The 17,990-nt window shown below is 51.7% G+C and overlaps 7 protein-coding genes across 7 annotated transcripts; 5 read left to right on the top strand and 2 right to left on the bottom strand.

Moving 5' to 3' along the window:
• Positions 1 to 2,611: 2,611 nt before the first annotated feature.
• Positions 2,612 to 3,184, top strand: J4E90_007962 (uncharacterized protein; the record flags this gene model as incomplete). The annotated part of the gene is made up of 1 exon (XM_051437492.1): positions 2,612 to 3,184. One exon carries the CDS (start codon positions 2,612 to 2,614, stop codon positions 3,182 to 3,184), a length of 573 nt encoding a protein of 190 aa, XP_051288303.1.
• Positions 3,185 to 3,664: 480 nt separating this feature from the next.
• On the top strand, positions 3,665 to 4,597 carry J4E90_007961 (uncharacterized protein; the record flags this gene model as incomplete). Its single annotated transcript, XM_051437491.1, has 1 exon — positions 3,665 to 4,597. One exon carries the CDS (start codon positions 3,665 to 3,667, stop codon positions 4,595 to 4,597), a length of 933 nt encoding a protein of 310 aa, XP_051288302.1.
• A 151-nt stretch (positions 4,598 to 4,748) lies between these two features.
• Positions 4,749 to 6,393, bottom strand: J4E90_007960 (uncharacterized protein; the record flags this gene model as incomplete). The annotated part of the gene is made up of 2 exons (XM_051437490.1): positions 4,749 to 6,202; positions 6,255 to 6,393. The coding sequence occupies 2 exons, from the start codon at positions 6,391 to 6,393 to the stop codon at positions 4,749 to 4,751; spliced, it is 1,593 nt and encodes a 530-aa protein (XP_051288301.1).
• A 3,087-nt stretch (positions 6,394 to 9,480) lies between these two features.
• Positions 9,481 to 10,654, top strand: J4E90_007959 (uncharacterized protein; the record flags this gene model as incomplete). The annotated part of the gene is made up of 2 exons (XM_051437489.1): positions 9,481 to 9,889; positions 9,942 to 10,654. The coding sequence occupies 2 exons, from the start codon at positions 9,481 to 9,483 to the stop codon at positions 10,652 to 10,654; spliced, it is 1,122 nt and encodes a 373-aa protein (XP_051288300.1).
• Positions 10,655 to 12,956: 2,302 nt separating this feature from the next.
• Positions 12,957 to 14,717, top strand: J4E90_007958 (uncharacterized protein; the record flags this gene model as incomplete). The annotated part of the gene is made up of 1 exon (XM_051437488.1): positions 12,957 to 14,717. One exon carries the CDS (start codon positions 12,957 to 12,959, stop codon positions 14,715 to 14,717), a length of 1,761 nt encoding a protein of 586 aa, XP_051288299.1.
• A 449-nt stretch (positions 14,718 to 15,166) lies between these two features.
• On the top strand, positions 15,167 to 16,312 carry J4E90_007957 (uncharacterized protein; the record flags this gene model as incomplete). Its single annotated transcript, XM_051437487.1, has 1 exon — positions 15,167 to 16,312. One exon carries the CDS (start codon positions 15,167 to 15,169, stop codon positions 16,310 to 16,312), a length of 1,146 nt encoding a protein of 381 aa, XP_051288298.1.
• Positions 16,313 to 16,395: 83 nt separating this feature from the next.
• On the bottom strand, positions 16,396 to 17,379 carry J4E90_007956 (uncharacterized protein; the record flags this gene model as incomplete). Its single annotated transcript, XM_051437486.1, has 1 exon — positions 16,396 to 17,379. One exon carries the CDS (start codon positions 17,377 to 17,379, stop codon positions 16,396 to 16,398), a length of 984 nt encoding a protein of 327 aa, XP_051288297.1.
• Between the last annotated feature and the right edge of the window lie 611 nt (positions 17,380 to 17,990).

The raw sequence follows: 17,990 nt of genomic DNA, 5'->3' as shown, positions 1-17,990 counted from the left end.
GGCTCTACAATTCTATTGCACATACCGCTCTGGTAGCAGTGTCTACATAGCTAACGGGAGAGCATTGAGAGAGAGTTCTGCGACATTTCGGCTAACCCCATAATTGCCAACGGCCGCTTCCAACATCTCTCTGGCCATCAAAGACTCATGACCCTGGCATCTTGCCGTAACGATGCTACTTGTCAGGAGCCAAGACAATTTCACCAGATATGACGAACAGAATGCATCGTGGTATGGCGTATACAACACAGCGCCTTCGATGAACGCGGGCGGTACGGAGCGTCTGTCGACCAAGCTGGGCAGCAGCACCAAGAAAGATTGCCTGGATCACTGATCACCTACCGAAATACTGGGCCATTGATTGGCCTCACTGCTGCTATCAGAACCAAAGCTGGACACCAAGAAGCCCGTACCCAATGCATGAAGTTACAGGATCGATCTTGTTCACCAGCAAAGCCCACAGCGTGGATGTCGCGTACATGCGTTCTGGACGTTAGCAACACACATTAAGATGCGAATCATCATCTTCCATTAGATCCCTTCTCTTCGCAGGATGGCGCTACATAGCTCAGGCCCACGATGGCCAGAAACCCAATCTTTCCACCTGCTAGCCGAAGGTTCATTCAAAACAAGGCGGACAACGTCGCTTAGCTATCTATATGCACCCTGCCGGGCGTAACAGGGACGCAACATGAACAACCACTTGTAAAGCTTTAATTTTCACAAGTTCGTCGCCAGATGCCGGTTTACCGTGCGATAAGTATGCGACGGCAATGTTCGAGGCTGGATAGAGGGAGTGATGTACACGAACAGCAGGGCTTGCATCGAGATAAGGCATGTAAGCAGGATGTGATGCAAAATACTAATGGTACCGTACCACTCATTCATCTTTCCGCTACACGTGGGATGCACGAGCAGTATTGATTCTGGCATGCGAGCCAATAGCAAGCTGTATCCAGTCCTGGAGTGACAATATTTGCCCGCGTTCGCTGAGATGTGCTGTAAGAGACGAACAAAGAAGCTATGAAGGGCATACACACAGCAACTCATCCTGGTGGAAGTCCTAACATCAACCTCTTTACCCTATTCAATTTGCATACACTTTATCTGCCATGGAGGGGACGTCGTCAGCCATGAGTGAGAGGATGGATGTCTCTACGTACATCGAACATCACCCCATATCCAAAGTCGTCGCAAGCCCATCAAGGGCCGCAGAGAAGATCCTGTATCATGCCCACACCTTGATCCTCTTCACGTGCGACAACCTAAAAGATGTGGTCATCCCTCCCGCTGTTTTTGGCGTGCTCGCCACTCTTTCCGGCCCAGCTTTGGGTTTACCATCCCAAGACGGTCTCGCGGTGTTGCGAAGAGTACCAACAACCTTGACGTGGCTTTGGCTGATGCTGTTGCCATGCTGCCTGCAAAACCAGCGTCATGAATCCTCAGTCCAAGAAGACGCAATCAACAAGCCCTGGCGTCCAATCCCAACAGGAAGAATCAATGCAGCACAGACTACGAATCTGATGATTGCTGCGTACCTGGCACTTGCACTTGTCAGTTACCAGTCCAATGTAGTGCCAATTTACGTCGCATGGGTTGTCTTCAACACCTTGTACCACGATGTGGGCGGAAGCGACTACAGCGGCATCTCGCGCAATGCCATCTGTGCTCTTGGCCTCATCTGCCCTTTCAGCGGCGCTCTAAGCATCGCCCTTGGCCCGGATACTACGATGAGCTACGCAGCATGGCAATGGATCTTTCTGGTCACACTTGGTATCATCGGCACAACGATTCATGCCCAAGACTTTCGCGACGAAGCCGGCGATCGAGCCCGTGGCCGGCGTACCATTCCGATTGAGTTGGGTAGGAGACGTGCGCTGTGGACTGTTGCGGTGGCCGTCGTTTTCTGGACATTTTATGCACCGCTGGTCTTCTTGGGTGCTCGCTGGGAGGCGGCGGTGGTTTCTGTCTGTCTTGGTGGGCTTTTGGTGGGTACGGCTATGCGAGCAGTCGGTATACAGGATGGAAGTTTGGATCGACAGATGTACAAGCTTTGGTGTCTTTGGATGTGCTCTTTTGGCGGACTACCGCTCTTGGCTACTGTTTTCCCACTGCGAACATAGTCAGGGTCTTGCCGGGCGCCGATGCGAGGCATCCTCTACTTCGCACGTGCAACACCACCACCGAATGCAATGCTCATCAGAGCGTCGGTCTCGTCTCGAAGCTGTAGTGACGGATCGTCTCTTCATGTTTGCGAAATGCAGTGAATATGAACATCTGCATCGCCTCCAAAGGGCAGGCAGCTGTATCGCGGCAATCTCCAAAGCGAGGCGGGGAAGGGCCGAGTGACCTAAAGCGGCAACGTTATGCGGCTCCGCACCTCCAATCCACAATACCATCAGTATTGCGTGCGGTCGCACCACATATTGGGGCGGTTCTTTCTTGATCGGTTGCGCAGTCCCGTGAGGGGGTGATAGTCTCGATGTGGAACGCAGGACCCGTATATAGTGTGCGCCTAGGTACCTGAGTATCTGCGACTTTGTCACCCTCCAGATAACCTCAAACAACCACCTCTTTCGACAAGTAAATCATCGATAAATTAGCGTTCATAATGCCGTCCATCCACCCCGCCATCGACAACGGTATCAAGAAGGGCGATCCCAACTTTTCCGGCGGCAAGCTCTACTGCCATTGCCCCACCAAGAAGGTCGAAGTTACCCTCGCTGGCAACGTCGCGCACAACCACGCCTGCGGCTGCTCGAAATGCTGGAAGCCAAAGGGCGCGCTCTTCTCCGTCGTTGGCGTCATTCCAAAGGACAACGTCTCCGTCACTGCCAACGGCGACAAGCTGCACATCATCGACGAATCAGCGGCCATCCAGCGCAATGCCTGCAAGCAATGCGGCGTCCACCTCTTCGGTCGCATCGTCGTCGACCACCCATTCAAGGGCCTTGACTTCGTCCACGTTGAACTCAGTGACAAGAAGGGATGGCAGGAGCCGCAGTTCGCCGCCTTCGTCAGCAGCATCATCGAGCAGGGTTTCAATCCGAAGGAGATGGACGCCGTACGAGAGAAGTTCCGGAAGGAGGGTCTGCAGACATACGATGTACTTAGCCCAGCTTTGATGGATCTCATCGCCACCTACACGGCGCAAAAGAGCGGGAAGCTGTCTTCGAAGTTGTAGAGTTGGGTTGCATGGTTCGGCGTTCCTGGTGTGGGCGGTGGGGATGATGTATTAGTAGATGACTAGGAAGACTTAGAGCTCGGCTTGGTCTCATAGATGTTCAAGAAAATCGTGTGCCATAAGGATTGTCAGTGTGGGATGTGTGTTGATATATCGCATACTACTGAGCACCGTGATCTCGCGCTAAACCCCTCTAGCAGTGCCATCGAGTAGGCCACTTGACTGCACTATTTGTATTCCGATCATATTGCTTCCATCGGGAAAATGCGTCCATTATTGCATGCGCATTGTTGTTGATGCTACAAAGACGATGCGTATATGACTTCTGGAGCGGCTCCGGGAATAACGATAACTAGGTAGCTCCGAAATCAGGCAGGGTGCTGGATGATACCACCAACCCTGCTCGTGCGGGGAACAAATTCACAGTTGCTCGCAAATAGATCTCCCAGCGTTTCTCCTCCGCATGCAGTATACATCAGAATGAACGATCGCGGATCTTACTTTTATCGATGCTACTCGCACATCAGCGCTGGCGGCCTCATTTCTGGCAAAGGTCCAGGGCAAGCACGTCCATTAGGCGACGACCTTCTCCCTGAGTTCATCAATCATTTGGTTCTTCACACAACGAAGCCGACTGCCCTTGTCTCTGTCAGCAGCCGCATGATTGATACCCTCAGGCGCGCCTTCAACAAATGTTACAAGGACGGAGAAGACGCGAGCCAGATCTGGATCGCGTTCTTCTACGTGCCGTATGCAGACGAGTATGCCTATCATCACGCGGAGGATTTAGCCGAGAAATTTAAGATGAAGAACTCCAGGCGACTGCGATACGAGTATATTTTCGAATGGGAGATACCAAAGAAATACTTCATTCATGAACTCTCTGTGGAGACGCTCATGAAGCGCGGATTCAACATGAGCGAATTCCTCGTCGATGACGATTTTGGCGGTGTTGTACTCCCTTTCATATCAGGATCTACGAAAGAGAGAAGTGTCGCATCTCCAGGAACCTCCATACCAGGATTGAAAATCGACTTCGCAAAAGCAATCTTCAAATCATCGGACAACGCACACGAAGTCGGTATATACCTAGGACTTCTTGCGCGGTCTTTTGGAGCTCGTTCACCACTGCACCAGATCATTCTGCAGCTTCAACTCGATTGCTTTCGCATAAATCCTGTCAACCCCGATGATCAATTATTCAGGTTCTCATACGATGATGATTTTCCTGCCATCGAAAACGGTGTTGACGAGGTCTTAATCGATTGGTGGCTGACAGATCCCGATTTCTGCGTCGAATACGAAGATCATCTGGCTTGGGCCGAGCAGATAAGGGAAGGTGTCGAGACTGAAGGGGAGCTGTACAAGACAGAGATGCAGATCGAGGAAGCTGCTATCGAGCTAGGGTTGTGAGCGGGAGTAGCGGTTTCCAATTGTAGCAAGGCGTTATGGCGACATTGACTTACCCTATGTAGTCTCTTGCATCCGTTCGAGGCACATCTTGTCGTAGCTGTGAGAGACTTGGTGGTTGAAGAAATTGAAAATGTTCATTAACTATGGGTATCTACAAAGCCGCACACTCCTGCTGCGTAAGCGCATTCGCATTAACAAACTCCACCTTCGACTCCCCAACCTCAATATCAAACGTAGGATCAAGGCCCCTCTCACTCAGAACCGTCGTCGCAGTGTAATACACATACTCGGCAGTCTCCTTGCCCGCGGGCTTCATCTCGACAATCGTTGGCGTAAGACGAGGAATAACAAGGCCCTGGACCTTGGTCTTCTTCGAGACGTTGAGCTGTGGTGTAGCACCGGTCTGGAGGAGGGACTTGGAAACGGCTGCGGTGATGGTCATCTTCCACTCGCCTGTTGTGGTGTCCTTGGCTGTGCATGATTGCGCTTCTTGGTAGAGGACGTCGGGGTTGATGGGATAGCTGCCTGTGCCGCCGTTGTCGTAGGTCTTGTCGTTGACGCGGATGGTGAAGGAGTCGAAGACATCGGTCGCGTTGAGTGTCTGGGTGAATTCGAACCACTGGAACACTTCGTCTAGGTATCCAGAGGACGTTCCTAACTTGTAGGTAGCGCGGTTGGCGACGATCTCGGTGGTTGCGCTGCCATTGCGCGAAACTGGAATGAGAGAAGCTGTGAGTGTGTCGCCGTCGCGGCCGGTGACTGGTGTGGTTCGGACACGAAGACGTCCTGTTAACTCGACTGCTCCGTCCTTGAGTTGGTATGTTGTGATGTAAGGACGAATATCGGCTGGCTCCATGGGCTCCGTTAGTGTGACATCTCCTGGCACGAGGTGAATCAGTTTCTCGAATGCAGCTTCACACTGCGATTTGAAGTAAGCCTTGTCTGCAAGCTTGCGCATAGTCGCGTTGTCGTCGGCAAGGAAGATGCGCTTGTCGGAGTTCAAAGTGTTGTTGGCGTTGACGACCAAGGGATTCGCTGTGGAGTTGTTGAGGTACTCCGTTACCACAGCGTTGTCCATCTCTCCGCTGGTTGTATCGAAAGTCGCCTTGTTCTCGGCGGTGACGGGACCGGAAACGATCTCCGGGTGATCGACTGAGTGAACACCACCAATGCTGTGACCACAAGCAATCAAAGTGATCATCTCCTTCTCCGTCAAACTGGCAGTTTCAAATCTCTTCCTTGTGGTGTCGAGGTCGGTATGCGCTTCCGGCACGCCTTTGATGCCAGCCTCTGCCGCGTCCTTGCGGCCCAGTCGTAGAGGCACGCGCATGTCAGCGCAACGAGCCACAGACATGACCAATGACAAAGCCAAAACGTCGGCTGCGGAGCTCCGGATGTTGACTGAACTGGCCATATCGGATAGGGTGTTGTTAAACGCGGCACCGAGATTTTCTGGTCTGTCGAGTTCGTATTGAATCGAGGCGTCCAAGCCTCCAATTCCCGTTGAGGCATCGTGGGTGACGGCGTCGTGGAAGTTCGTTCGCACCCATTCTGCGGCCTTTTGGATGCCTGGTTGGCGAGCGCCGAATGAGCAGGTCTGGACCTCTGTTGTTGTGTAAGTCCTAAGCGGTATGTACTGAGGGAAACAGGTACGTACGATCTGAGAGTTCTCCGTTCCTGATGTATCCAGATTGCAGATACAGTAGGTCATCGAGCTGGTCGTACTTGCTGGGCCAGACGTAGGCTTGACAACTCGGGGCAAGCAGCGCGAGGCTGATTAGTTGGATTCTCCTCATAATTAATATGTTTGGATGTTCTAACGAAGGACTAAACGAATGTCAAATGATGATGGTGAAGACCGTTGCGCCGAGCAGCGGTATATAAGGCCTCTAGAATGCGCAATGCTATTAAAGGGTAGCGGTACGGGGCTTCTTAAACGGCGCATGATCAATGCGCATACGGGAAAGGCTGCCATAGTGCCCGTTGCGGCGACTAAGTTCGTGTTCTGTATACGATGTAGGATGGAGCATGGAAGGTGTGGGGTTGCGGTTACTCTCACCGAGAAGCTAAGGACAGCTTCGTCTAGAATACGATCTTAGACCGTTGCCATCTAATTTTGGCATCATGAAACCCATGCATGGTGGGCATTTTCTTCTAGCCAATTGGCCCTGAAAATCTCCGGGTTGTGCACGCGGCAAGCAGTGGTCGGGGTTCGCCTTCTCTCGGCGGAATTGCCGACGGATGCAGGTACCCAGTGATTTGGTGGAGCTCTTGACCCGTCGAGCGTACAGTCGATCCAACACCACAGCGACGACTGGAAGACGTGGGTGTTTGCTGTTATTGCTTCTAAGTATGTTTGCGACTGCGCATGTATGTCTGATCAATAGTTTACGATACCGTTCATTGAAAGGGTTCCGCGCGCGCCTGACTTTCGAAAAGGGGCATCATCTCATACCGAGGCATGATAGCTAGCAAGGCTATGCATGCGACGTCCCCATTGTTCTCTGCTTTTGCTTATCGTACGAGGAGCGCACTAGTCCGACGTTTTTGGCGAAGACTGTTCGGCGGATATCAGCGTGCATGTGCAATGTTGTTCCTTCCATGTTTGACAGCTTCTGGCAGGTGCGACAGCTGACAGCTGAAGTTTGCCATCACGATCCCGTATATTCGCAAGGAATGGCGATGCGAAAAGAAGGAGCGGCGCTAGTTTGCGAGCCTTCTTCAACCGTGAAAGGATGCCGGTGGCAGAAATCAAGGCACAAGGTTTGATTGAAGAAGCTGGTGGGAGCTCTGAGCGGAAGGACGCCAGGGTTTGGCTTGGCGGAGTAAGCTGAGTAAGCAAATCTCTCCCTCTTCCTCCAGGTCTGTCATCTGCCCACAATGAAGAGACAAGAATGATTGAATGATTGAAGCATTGCTGTACTTGTCTGTATCCATTCACAGTCAATTGTTTCAAGTTTCACTCGATTCCGACGCCTCGTCCTTGCACTGAAGGTGTGAAGGGCGCAAAGAGCTCGCCTGACAGCAAGCCAGATTGGACATCGATGGAACATTCATGATTCACTGTTTGGAGACAAACATCAAACAAGCTTTTCACATATGTACAAGCTATCCGTACAAATGATGCACATCGTCCGACCTGACGTCTCATCACCAAATCGGATGGGTGTGGAACTCAGCCTCCGCTCCTTACAAGATTTACCTTGAGTATATCATATATATTGACCTTCAACTGCTACACTGGTCACCCGGGACGAATACATGGCATCAGGTACGCAGTATATACCAAGTTCTTCCAGAAAAGCGTAAATCGCACGACATCCATTCCCGCGATGTATCTAGGCTATCGCTTTCACCAGTGCGAGCGCGAGGTAAACCGCAGGCGTTTTGATTCGGGTGAAAGTCGAGATGTGAGCTTTTGTGCGGTCACTCCTCATTCAAACCGATGGATGGCGACCTTGTTCAGTCACACGTCTCTCCCCGACACCATATAATCCCGCGAGCTCCTATACGATCACGGTCTCTCTACACCAACCGGCCACTTTCTACGACCCAGGCAAGGTATTGCAACCGCAACCAAGACCATCGCAAGACCCTCTTTATCGACATCAACCATGCAGATACCATCCGACGCGCAACGTTCACGGTCTCCGACCCCCGAACCAGTCATCAACGACGTGATCAAGGAGATCTGCAGTCGTTGGAATATACAACACGTGCAACAAGCACTTCCAAATAGCCTCAGCTACAGACACACAGCTGACATTGAGATATGGGGCGAGGAATTCCTGGTCCTCCTTCTGGATCTAGCAACGCTTACGGAAGGGAAGCTGGACGAAGTACAGGAAAGGATCCGGAAGCGTATTGATCAAGGGCGGAACACAAAGCTCAGTCGCGACACTTGCACTACGCGAGAGGATATACTGGCGCTGATCAAGTATTATGTGAGGAAATCCCGTGGAAAGAATCCCGAACGGGACGACACCGATGAAGTTTACATCCCTCCGGTGCCGAAGAAAGAACGTCGTTATAATCCATAGGCCCAGAAGCGAGTCTGGTTCGACTGGCATTCTTACCTGTCGACTTGGCTTCGGTAGTGTGAATGCCACGGTTTTGAGCAGGCGTTCATGATACAAGTCAATGCTACGCTTCTCTTGAGATGAAAGAGACGAGTGCCTCACGCAACAGCAATTGGTTGATGGTAGTAAAAATTGAGCCGTAGAAAGGCTTACTGATGTTGGAAAGAAAAAGAGAGGATTGAGATACCCAATCAAGAGAAAATTCAAAAGCGACTTGTCCAGGTGAACCTGCAACGTGACGTAGCGAGACCCAAGCTCTTTCTGGTAGCAACCTAGTAGAGTATCGATAATTGCCTGATCCTGCGTGTCGGCTGGAAAGCAGTGTTCTATCAATCGTATTGATGTTTCCGCAGTACATAGGAGTGAGGTGAGGTAACTCTTCTAGATTCCTGCCTGACAAGCGTCAGGGTGCCCCAGCATGTGTGCCTGTCTATAAGCGATCTGGGAGTATGAAGTTAGACCAGCACGCCGGAGAGTCGTCCGGGACGCGTAAGTCGCCTGAACGTAAGCTCTGTGACATCGGATTGTTGTTGCGTGCTCGAGAACAGGTTGCGAGGTCGCCGGACCGAACGCGGTGCGTACCAAGATGCGATTGTCCTAAGTCGATAGGGGAAAGTGTTGGAAAAGTCGAGGTGCAGATGTGGGGTAGTTTTCGAGATCGTGAGCTAGCAGCGCCAAGGACCTCGGCTCAGATCCTCAGAACCAGCCGCCCCTCAACAATCACAGGCAAGCGGCACACCATCGTCATCGCGTTATAAGTCGTAATCCCGCAATGGAGCTCTCTTCATCTCTGTCGATACTGCCATGGTTGACCTCACGCAACACCCCGTAAAGGCCGTCTATGGGCTGGGCGCCCTGGGCTTCGAGCTCGTGCGGTTCCCTATCATCCTCATCAAGTTCCTCGTTCTCGGCCGTCAGCATCCCAGCTGGACTCTTCGACAGGCTATCACCGTGCATGCCTTCTTCTCTGGTCTATGGCACGTGTCAAAGGTGCAGGTTGCCACGCCGCTGCCCCTGACACCGGAACAAGAGAAGGAGCGCTTCGTAGTCATCAAGCCGGCCAAGGGCGATGTTTACAAGGGGCCATTGAGAAGCAACAAAGATGTTGTGCCCGTGGAAATCGGGGCGACGTGGTTTCCTGCGCCGTTGACCACGGGCAGCGATAAAAACACCAAAGTGGTCCTCCATATTCATGGCGGAGCCTTCGTCACAGGTGAGCATGCCGATTACACAACTCAGGCGCGTCCAAAACTAATTCTTTCTAGGGGATGGACGAACAGCAGCCAGCGGACCCATGGCAAAGAAACTCCTCAAGCACACACCAGCCACGCACGTCTTCTGCCCGCAATACCGCCTCTCCACCCTGCCCGTCTCGAAGACGTCGAACCCGTTCCCCGCCGCCCTGCAAGACAGCCTGACATCATACCTATACCTGTTGAACGACCTCAAGATCTCCCCAAAGAACATCATCCTGTCCGGAGACTCAGCAGGCGGCAACCTCGCCATCGCGCTCCTCCGCTACATCACCGACTACGGCTCCGAACTCGGTCTAGCCGCCCCCTCCTCCGCGCTTCTCTGGTCACCGTGGACCAACCCTGCCGATACCTCCGGCTCCTACGTCCACGACAACCGAAACTACGCTACCGACTACATCTCCCCACCCTTTACGGCTTGGGGCACAACCGCGTATGCGGGCGAGGGTGGGGACAAGGTGCTGTCGCAGCCTTACGTGTCGCAGAAGAACCGGACGTTCAAGACTGAGGTGCCTATGTTCGTGAATACGGGTAGCGGCGAGGTGCTGTACTTTGATATCGTGGAGTGGGCGGAGAAGATGAAGGAGGCGGGTAATGATCTTCAGTTGGATATTGAGGAGAATGTCCCTCATGACATTCTCCTTCTTGGTCACCTTCTAGGGTTTAACCAGGAGGCTGTGAATATGGCTAAGCGGGCGGGCGAGTGGTTGAAGGCGAGAGTATAGGAAGCGAAGAGTTGCATGGTAGCGGGAAGATGAGGCTGGCTCGTCGCAACCTTGCGTGTGCAGTGCGCATAGCATCAGCAACGCTCTGCAAATAGAGACGTTCGCAGTTTGTTCTTTCTTGCCCACGTATCAAATCCAGAACCTGAGACTGTCGCATACTGTCGAGAAACACTGGCACCCTTGGATGGCATTTTAGAATGTATGAAGCCTTGCGCTTACTACTTACGGTGTGCCTTGCCATTGTGGTGGCAGGCGCACCTGGACATCGCCAAGTACCATAGCTTCTAACTTTCGATCTTCACCAACCAAAACCGCCACACTTGACCGGAATGACGCTGCATGAGAGCATCATTCTGCCTTATCGAAATGCACGATGCACCTCGCGCCACCACTGATTTCCTCCCGTCGAATCATAGGTCGCTATAGATCGACACAGCCCTCATCCTAGTGAAGGCGGAGCCTAACACAGCTTGATAACTGCACAATCTCGATGTATGAAACGGACGTCGGGCGCACCTCGTTCGCTCATGCCTTTACGGCCTACGTGGAAAGATCGCAGTCAGGATGGCAGAAGGACTTGCTGCCATTGGTCTGGCCGGCAATATCGTTCAATTCGTTTCCTTCACCTTTGTGCTGATATCAAAGACCAGGGAACTACAGGAGTCTGCGTCGGGCACCTTGAACGAAAATGTTGACCTCAATATCATAGCCCAGGACATCAGGACATTCACAAGCCTGATATCTTCGAATGTGCGTTCAGCTATGCGACTTTCCGACGTCGCCCGTCGCTGTGACGCTATTGCCTGTGAACTTCTGGATGCAATCACCAAACTCCAACACAAACATCGACAGGGGTCTGGAAAAGCACCAACAAGGTGGCAGACCTTTCGGCAAGCACTGAAATCTGTGTGGGGAAAAGCGCACATTGAAGAATTGATGACGAGGTTGGAGCGACTTAGAGACCGGGTAACAGTGCATCTAGTATCTGACACGAAGTAAGCTTCCTTGACCTTGTCTGCCTTTCTTTCCACTAATGACTCGCCTAGCGACAATCAGTCTCTTCTAATGGTCTCGTTAGAGAATTGGAAAAAGGAGAACATCCAGACGGGCTACGAGATCACTGCACAGATCCATGAATTGGACGTTCAGCTCCAGGCTACGCAGCAAAACATCTCGGGTTTCTGCAGCGATGCTGTATTGAAGGCGTTCCAGGATAATTTCTCTCGGCTATCTTCGAAGGTTCATCAGGTGTCCCGAAGTTACATGATCGTCGCCAGTCTCCGCTACGACTGCATGCATATACGACAAAGCGCCATCAAAGATGCCCACGTGAGAACCTTTGATTGGATGTACAATCGTGATATCGGGTTCACACAATGGTTGCAAAGTGGTCATGGAATCTATTGGATTACAGGAAAGCCAGGTAATTGCGGCTTGTTATCGTTGTGTGATCGAATAGCTAAATACCGTATCAGGTTCTGGAAAGTCAACCTTGATGAAGTATGTTTACGACCATGGCGCCACTACGCAAGATCTTGGAATCTGGTGTGGGAACGCACAGCTGGTCCGAGCATGCTTCTACTTTTGGAAACCGGGTCAACAGATGCAAAAGTCTCTAGAAGGACTTCTCCAGAGCCTCCTTCACCACATACTGCATGCTTGTCCGGAGTTAGCTCCTACGATATGTCCTGAACGATGGAATGCTGAGTATCCGCCTCAGCCTGATAGCATCATCCCACCAATCCCATGGACCCTTCCCGAACTGCAAAGGTCGATCGCATTATTCCGGACACAGTCTGCTGTGACCACCAAGTTCTACTTCCAGGTGGACGGTCTTGACGAATATTACGGAGACAGCTGGGATGTGATTGAGACCATGCGGGACCTGTCTACTGCCCCCAACGTCAAATTGTGCCTTTCCAGTAGACCTTGGAACTGTTTTCAAAGGTCTTTCGGACAAGCAAACCCGCACGCGCTTCGAATCCATGATTTCACAAGACCAGACATTGAGTTATTCGCACAGGAAACGCTGCTGCGATCCTACAGCCCATGCGTCGACTTCGAGTCCAATGTCTTCAACGATCTGATAAGGGACATTGGAGAGCGAGCTCAGGGGGTATTTCTTTGGGTTCGATTGGTAGTCAGATCGCTACGCGACGGCATCATCAACGAGGATTCAATCTCGTTATTACATGAGCGGCTGCGTGCGATACCATCGGATCTAGAAGAGTTTTTTGATCAAATACTAGTATCTGTTGAAGGGATATATCGAAGCCGGATGGCTCGTACATTCCTCGCGGCCATGCGGACCCCTCTTCAACTAGACTTGATACATTACTACTTCTTGGAACAAGAGGACAAGATTTTCGGCTTTGCTATACCCAGTCACAGATGGCAAGCAGCTGACATACAGAAACGCGCTGTTCAGACTGAGAGGCGGCTTAATGGTCGGTTCAAAGGTCTGTTAGAAGTCACTTCCATGGTCAACTTGAGCGCCCACACTAAAGTAGACTTCCTACATCGTACCTTGAGCGACTTCCTCTCTACAAAACGCATGAGGGAAAAGCTCGACTTCTGGGCCTTGGGAGAGCTCAACGTGTGCACCGCAATAGGTCGTGCTCTGATTGCCGAATCCAAGTTCATCGATGAGCATTCGTATCTCTCCAAGCTGAAGCTAGCCGTGGAACTGGCGAGCCAAGGCGCCTCCGAAACAGACAATACGGAACACTGCTTCGAGGTAATTAACCAAGCAGAAGTAGAGAACGGGCGTACCATCAGGCGTCATACAAGTTGCGGTCTGAACTGTGATATCATTCGGTTCGCTGCTTCGATTGGCCACGCAGATTATCTCGAGTATCGAGTAAACAAGAGTGGGCCTAAGATAAGCCTCGATCGTATCCTCAGACATACGGTATCTCGCCCAGTTAATTTCTTTGACGAGGAATACGGCCTCCTGCCATCTACTATCGAGCGTCATAACTCATCCAGGAAGCCCAAGGATCCGTTAGACCCTCCTATCTCCCAGCCCGTCGGCAACTGCGTGTTGCCGTCATTGGTAAAGCAGTTGCTTGAATTAGGAGCGGACCCCAATGCTGTCATAGATGGCATAACCACCTGGACCGCTTTCGCAGGCGAAGTAACAAAGCTCATGGACGGCGAGCAGAAAGAGCAATGCTGGGCTGTTTTAGAGCTATTCCTTGAGAAGGGCGCCAACTTGAATGCAAAGACTGAGATATTGCTCGTAATACTAGATCGCAAGGATGCTGATTCTGAAGACAATCTGCGGAACACATTGAGATACTTCAAGTGCCTCTTTGGATACGGACTGGATCCAAACGCCATAACATGGGATGGAACACTGATCAAAGATTTCCTATGCAGACTAACAAGGAAGTCTTCAAGTCTCTCTAGCTCCGTTTTCGGGATCTATCACTCACTCCTGCGCGAGTTCCTCCGAGCGGGCGCCGATGTTTCCATGATCTACAAGGACAAGACCCGTCATGGATGGCTCAGAAGCGTTTGTCGAGAATTACTTGGTCAATCAACCTATACCTTGTTCTCTATCTGTATCGTACAATACCGGATCTTTCTCGAACATGGCTTAGACCCAAACATGGCCACCGATAGCGCCCGCACCGTATGGGAAAGCCTTCTTGACGCCATGAGTCTTGGCATTCAGCAAGGCTCAGACGACTTGGAATACTACCGAGCCATTCGCGACATGATCCTTATCTCTCTGCAGTATGGGGCGGAACCCCAAGTTGGAACATTTCATCAAATCCTTTCGTGGATGAAAAGCAATGAACTTTCGAAGCATAGCGATGTTGTTGCTCCTATCGATGGAGCGCTACAGAGAGAGATCAAGCATCGGGAAAGCCAAGAACAATCACGTTACGACCACCGACCGCGTAACGATGGGCCGTCAAAGACGGTAACGTTAAGATCTTCAGACGTCACATCCCGGGCGACTTCGCGAAAGGCGCAGCAAGTGGAGAAGCGCCGCCATGGACAGTCGTCTGATGGCGGAAGAGACGAACGGCCTAAACGCCTTCGGTTCAGTTGAGGCAATTGAACTATTGGAGTAGACATGGGCATAATTCTTGTATCAAATCGAAAGAGTGCGCGCGCTTTACTAAGCCTTGTTGTGGCCACGATAGTGGCAATAGCAAAGGGACGAGTAAAGATGAGGACATATCTGGTTTGTCTTCGAAGCGGTATCCAAGCAACAATCCTTGACTGGTGTAAGCTTTGAAGCGGCGGAGAGAACCTGTATTAGTCATTTGGCAAGGGCTGTCCTCCCTGGTTCTAGCTTTGACATGACGTCACATCATTATCGGAAATTCGACACGGCACAGCCTTGACAATTGCCAACACATTCACGGTTGCTTTCTCTTATTCAGAAGTCTTTCGGCGTCGTTGTCAGCTACATGATCACTCTCTTGAGCATTACACATCTGTCTCTCGATTATCGATCAGGCCTGCATTGCACATACCACGAAGCGCGCGCTCACCATGACAAGTAAAGCCACACCTATCAACGGCCTATCCCTCCGATTTGAGGCCGAAGAGCAGGATGCCGAAGACAAGTTCCAGTTGAACCGCAAACAACGTCGTAGCCTTTGCCACCTCATAGTCACAACTCCAGAGTCAGAGCGCCCGATAACTCTATTTTGCAATGGTCTCACTGTTGTTGGAAGGGGGCGAAACGCTGTCCTACAGGCATTAAGGTCTGGACTGTTCGAACTCGTGCAATCTGGCAAGGAAGATGCAGGTGTTATCATGCTACCATCTTTCACGTCACTTCGGAAAGGCCAGTACAACATACTCCCTACGGCATTCCCACAGTATCGGGAAGTATCGATTGATGTGTCGACTGAAACAACGCATGTTGCGTGGAAAGAGGCCTTACAGCCTGGGCGTACATACGGTTTACGGCTGGCTGAGAACGCTGGCGAAGTATTCGCATGTTATACTGATGAGCTCGATAACCCGCCTGATGAAATTCCGCCAAAGAAGAAGCTGCCCGTCCATCGTGAGCGAGGTGGCACATACTACTTCACCGTCCTCGACGACCCAGCGCCTCCAAAACTCTTCGCCAGGCTGGAGATGCCCAGAAAAGCTCATCTCAACGGTCCAACCCCATTTACCCTCGTTATCGAATACACAACCGATAGCGTCGAGCCTCTGGTGTTCGATAAATCGCGCTCTCCACTTTCAGTCACCACACTATGCACCGGAGCAAACCTGCACTGTATCGACCAACTGATTGACTGTCAGGACAATGTCACTGGGGAGAAGGTTGAATGGGGTGCCGTCTTCGTCTGCTACGATTACGATCCCCACCCGGTATTCCCGGACGATGGTGACTTTGTCGAGATCTCAACGAACAGACCGTGGCGATTCGAATGTACTTTGGAGGAAATGGGCAATGAGAAAGAATATATTCGCAGTATGGAAGGGCTAAAGGCTGATCGTACGTATAAGGCTCGAGTTGGTGGGCCTTCGGGCTTTAGACGGTGGCAGTACGGAAAGAAAGAGGATTTGCTGGCTGGGACGCTAAAAGACAAGATGAAGAGGTGGGAGGTAGACATGGAGAAGTTGGGGTATTTGGACGTGGAAAGGATTGAGGAGGACCTATATTTTGAGACTGTTGCATGAGTAAGCGGTCAGTATCCTTGCGACATGCAATGATTATTTGGGATGTGGATGTTGAAACTCGTGATAAACATTTACTTCAAAGCCTATGCCTTAAGACTATCAGCATACTCCCTATATATCTGCTCGCAACTCTCATCAAACAACAGCCCCATTCTTGTCGCATTACCAAACTCCGCAGTCTGCGGCCAACTGTCCAGCAACCTCTTCGCTTCCTCATCCACCTCCTCCCTCAACAGACTGAGCTTCTCCTTTCCAACTACCGCTTCGAACGCCGCGTACATGTCTCCAAGCGTGACACTGATACCTGGCATGTACACCGCGCGGATGTGCGAGGGCATGGCATCCGACGGCGCCTTCATAACGCGCACAAAGTTCTCGATCATGACACGTGGCGAGCAGATCATCTGGCGTGCTGAACGGTCGCTAATGGGGACGATGCATTCGAGTCCGGCTAGTGGCTCGCGGAGTAGGCCGCTTAGAAACGCTGCTGCCGATCGCGAAGGCGCACCTGGACGGACGACAACGGTGGGTAGGCGCACGGAGAAGGCATCGATTAGACCACGGCGGTTAAGATCATCGATGTGCTTCTCCATGATGGCCTTGTGGGTGCCGTAAACGCCTATTGGCGTCGCGGGCGTATCGTCTGTAATTGGGCCTGTCGCCGTATAAGGCGGTCCATAAACAGCCTGGGTCGAAGCGTAAACAATGCGGGGTTTGGTCGCTTGTTGTAGTTTTGAGATGGATGTGAGAACAGAAAGCGTGGCGTCTAGGTTGACCTTGGTGGAAAGTGCGGGGTTTTCTTCACAGCCGACTGACATGATGCCGTGGAAGAGGAAGATTGCTGACCATTGGGGGCGCATGGAAAGGAGCTTGTCGATGTCTGATTGCGATGTGAGGTCTCCAGCTGTGAGCTCTAGGTTGGATGCCGAATCTGAGATGCCGGCTGGCCGTTGGGGTGTGCGAAGGTCGGTTAGGACGATGTTGTTTGAAGGGTCTTTTGCCAACTTCGCGGCGAGCATAGGGCCTAGGAAGCCGGCGCCGCCGGTGATGAGGATGTTGTTCGACATTTTTGGTGGGTTGCTCTCCAAATCTCTTTGATCAGGTTTGCGGTGATCAGGACTTCGATTCTTGAGGTCACGATCTCGGATTGAGAGCTATGCAACGCGACGAAGAGGCTGAGGGTATTTTGCTTGCACAATGAAGAGATGAGCGATGATAATGCGGTGAAGATGCAGCCAACTGAACCTATATACGTGACAGTGTTGCGGGGATCGAGGCGAGTCATGCTCGTCTCGAGGCAGACCTGCTCGCTACGAGCCACACCTCAGATGCGCTAGCCCCAGAGCCTCCGGGAGCCGCATCTTTAGCCTGGGGAACCCCACATAGTGGTCTTTTACGGCCGCTCAGCCATATACAAGCAGGATGCCGGCGGTTTAGAAGTGGCTCTGTGGATGAATGCTTGAAAATCTTTACTGTGGTACGTTTTCGCCAGCTTTTTGCCCATATGCCACTCATTAGCGGCGCTCTGCGGGGTTTGACGCGCCTGCGGAAGAATTCGTTGTCTGAAGCGTTACCCCTCTCGTTCCTTTGGCTATGAAATAAGACCTATAGGTATGAACGTTGAGATGACTAACAACACGGGCTACTCTGTCGCAGGAACATCAAGTCAATACGGCAT

This window comes from Alternaria incomplexa (assembly GCF_024043165.1).
Source record: "Alternaria incomplexa strain BMP 0042 chromosome Unknown scaffold_12, whole genome shotgun sequence".
Taxonomy (NCBI): domain Eukaryota; kingdom Fungi; phylum Ascomycota; class Dothideomycetes; order Pleosporales; family Pleosporaceae; genus Alternaria; species Alternaria incomplexa.
The sequence above is the reverse complement of the archived record's forward strand: the minus strand, read 5'-3'. Positions and strand labels throughout refer to the sequence as shown.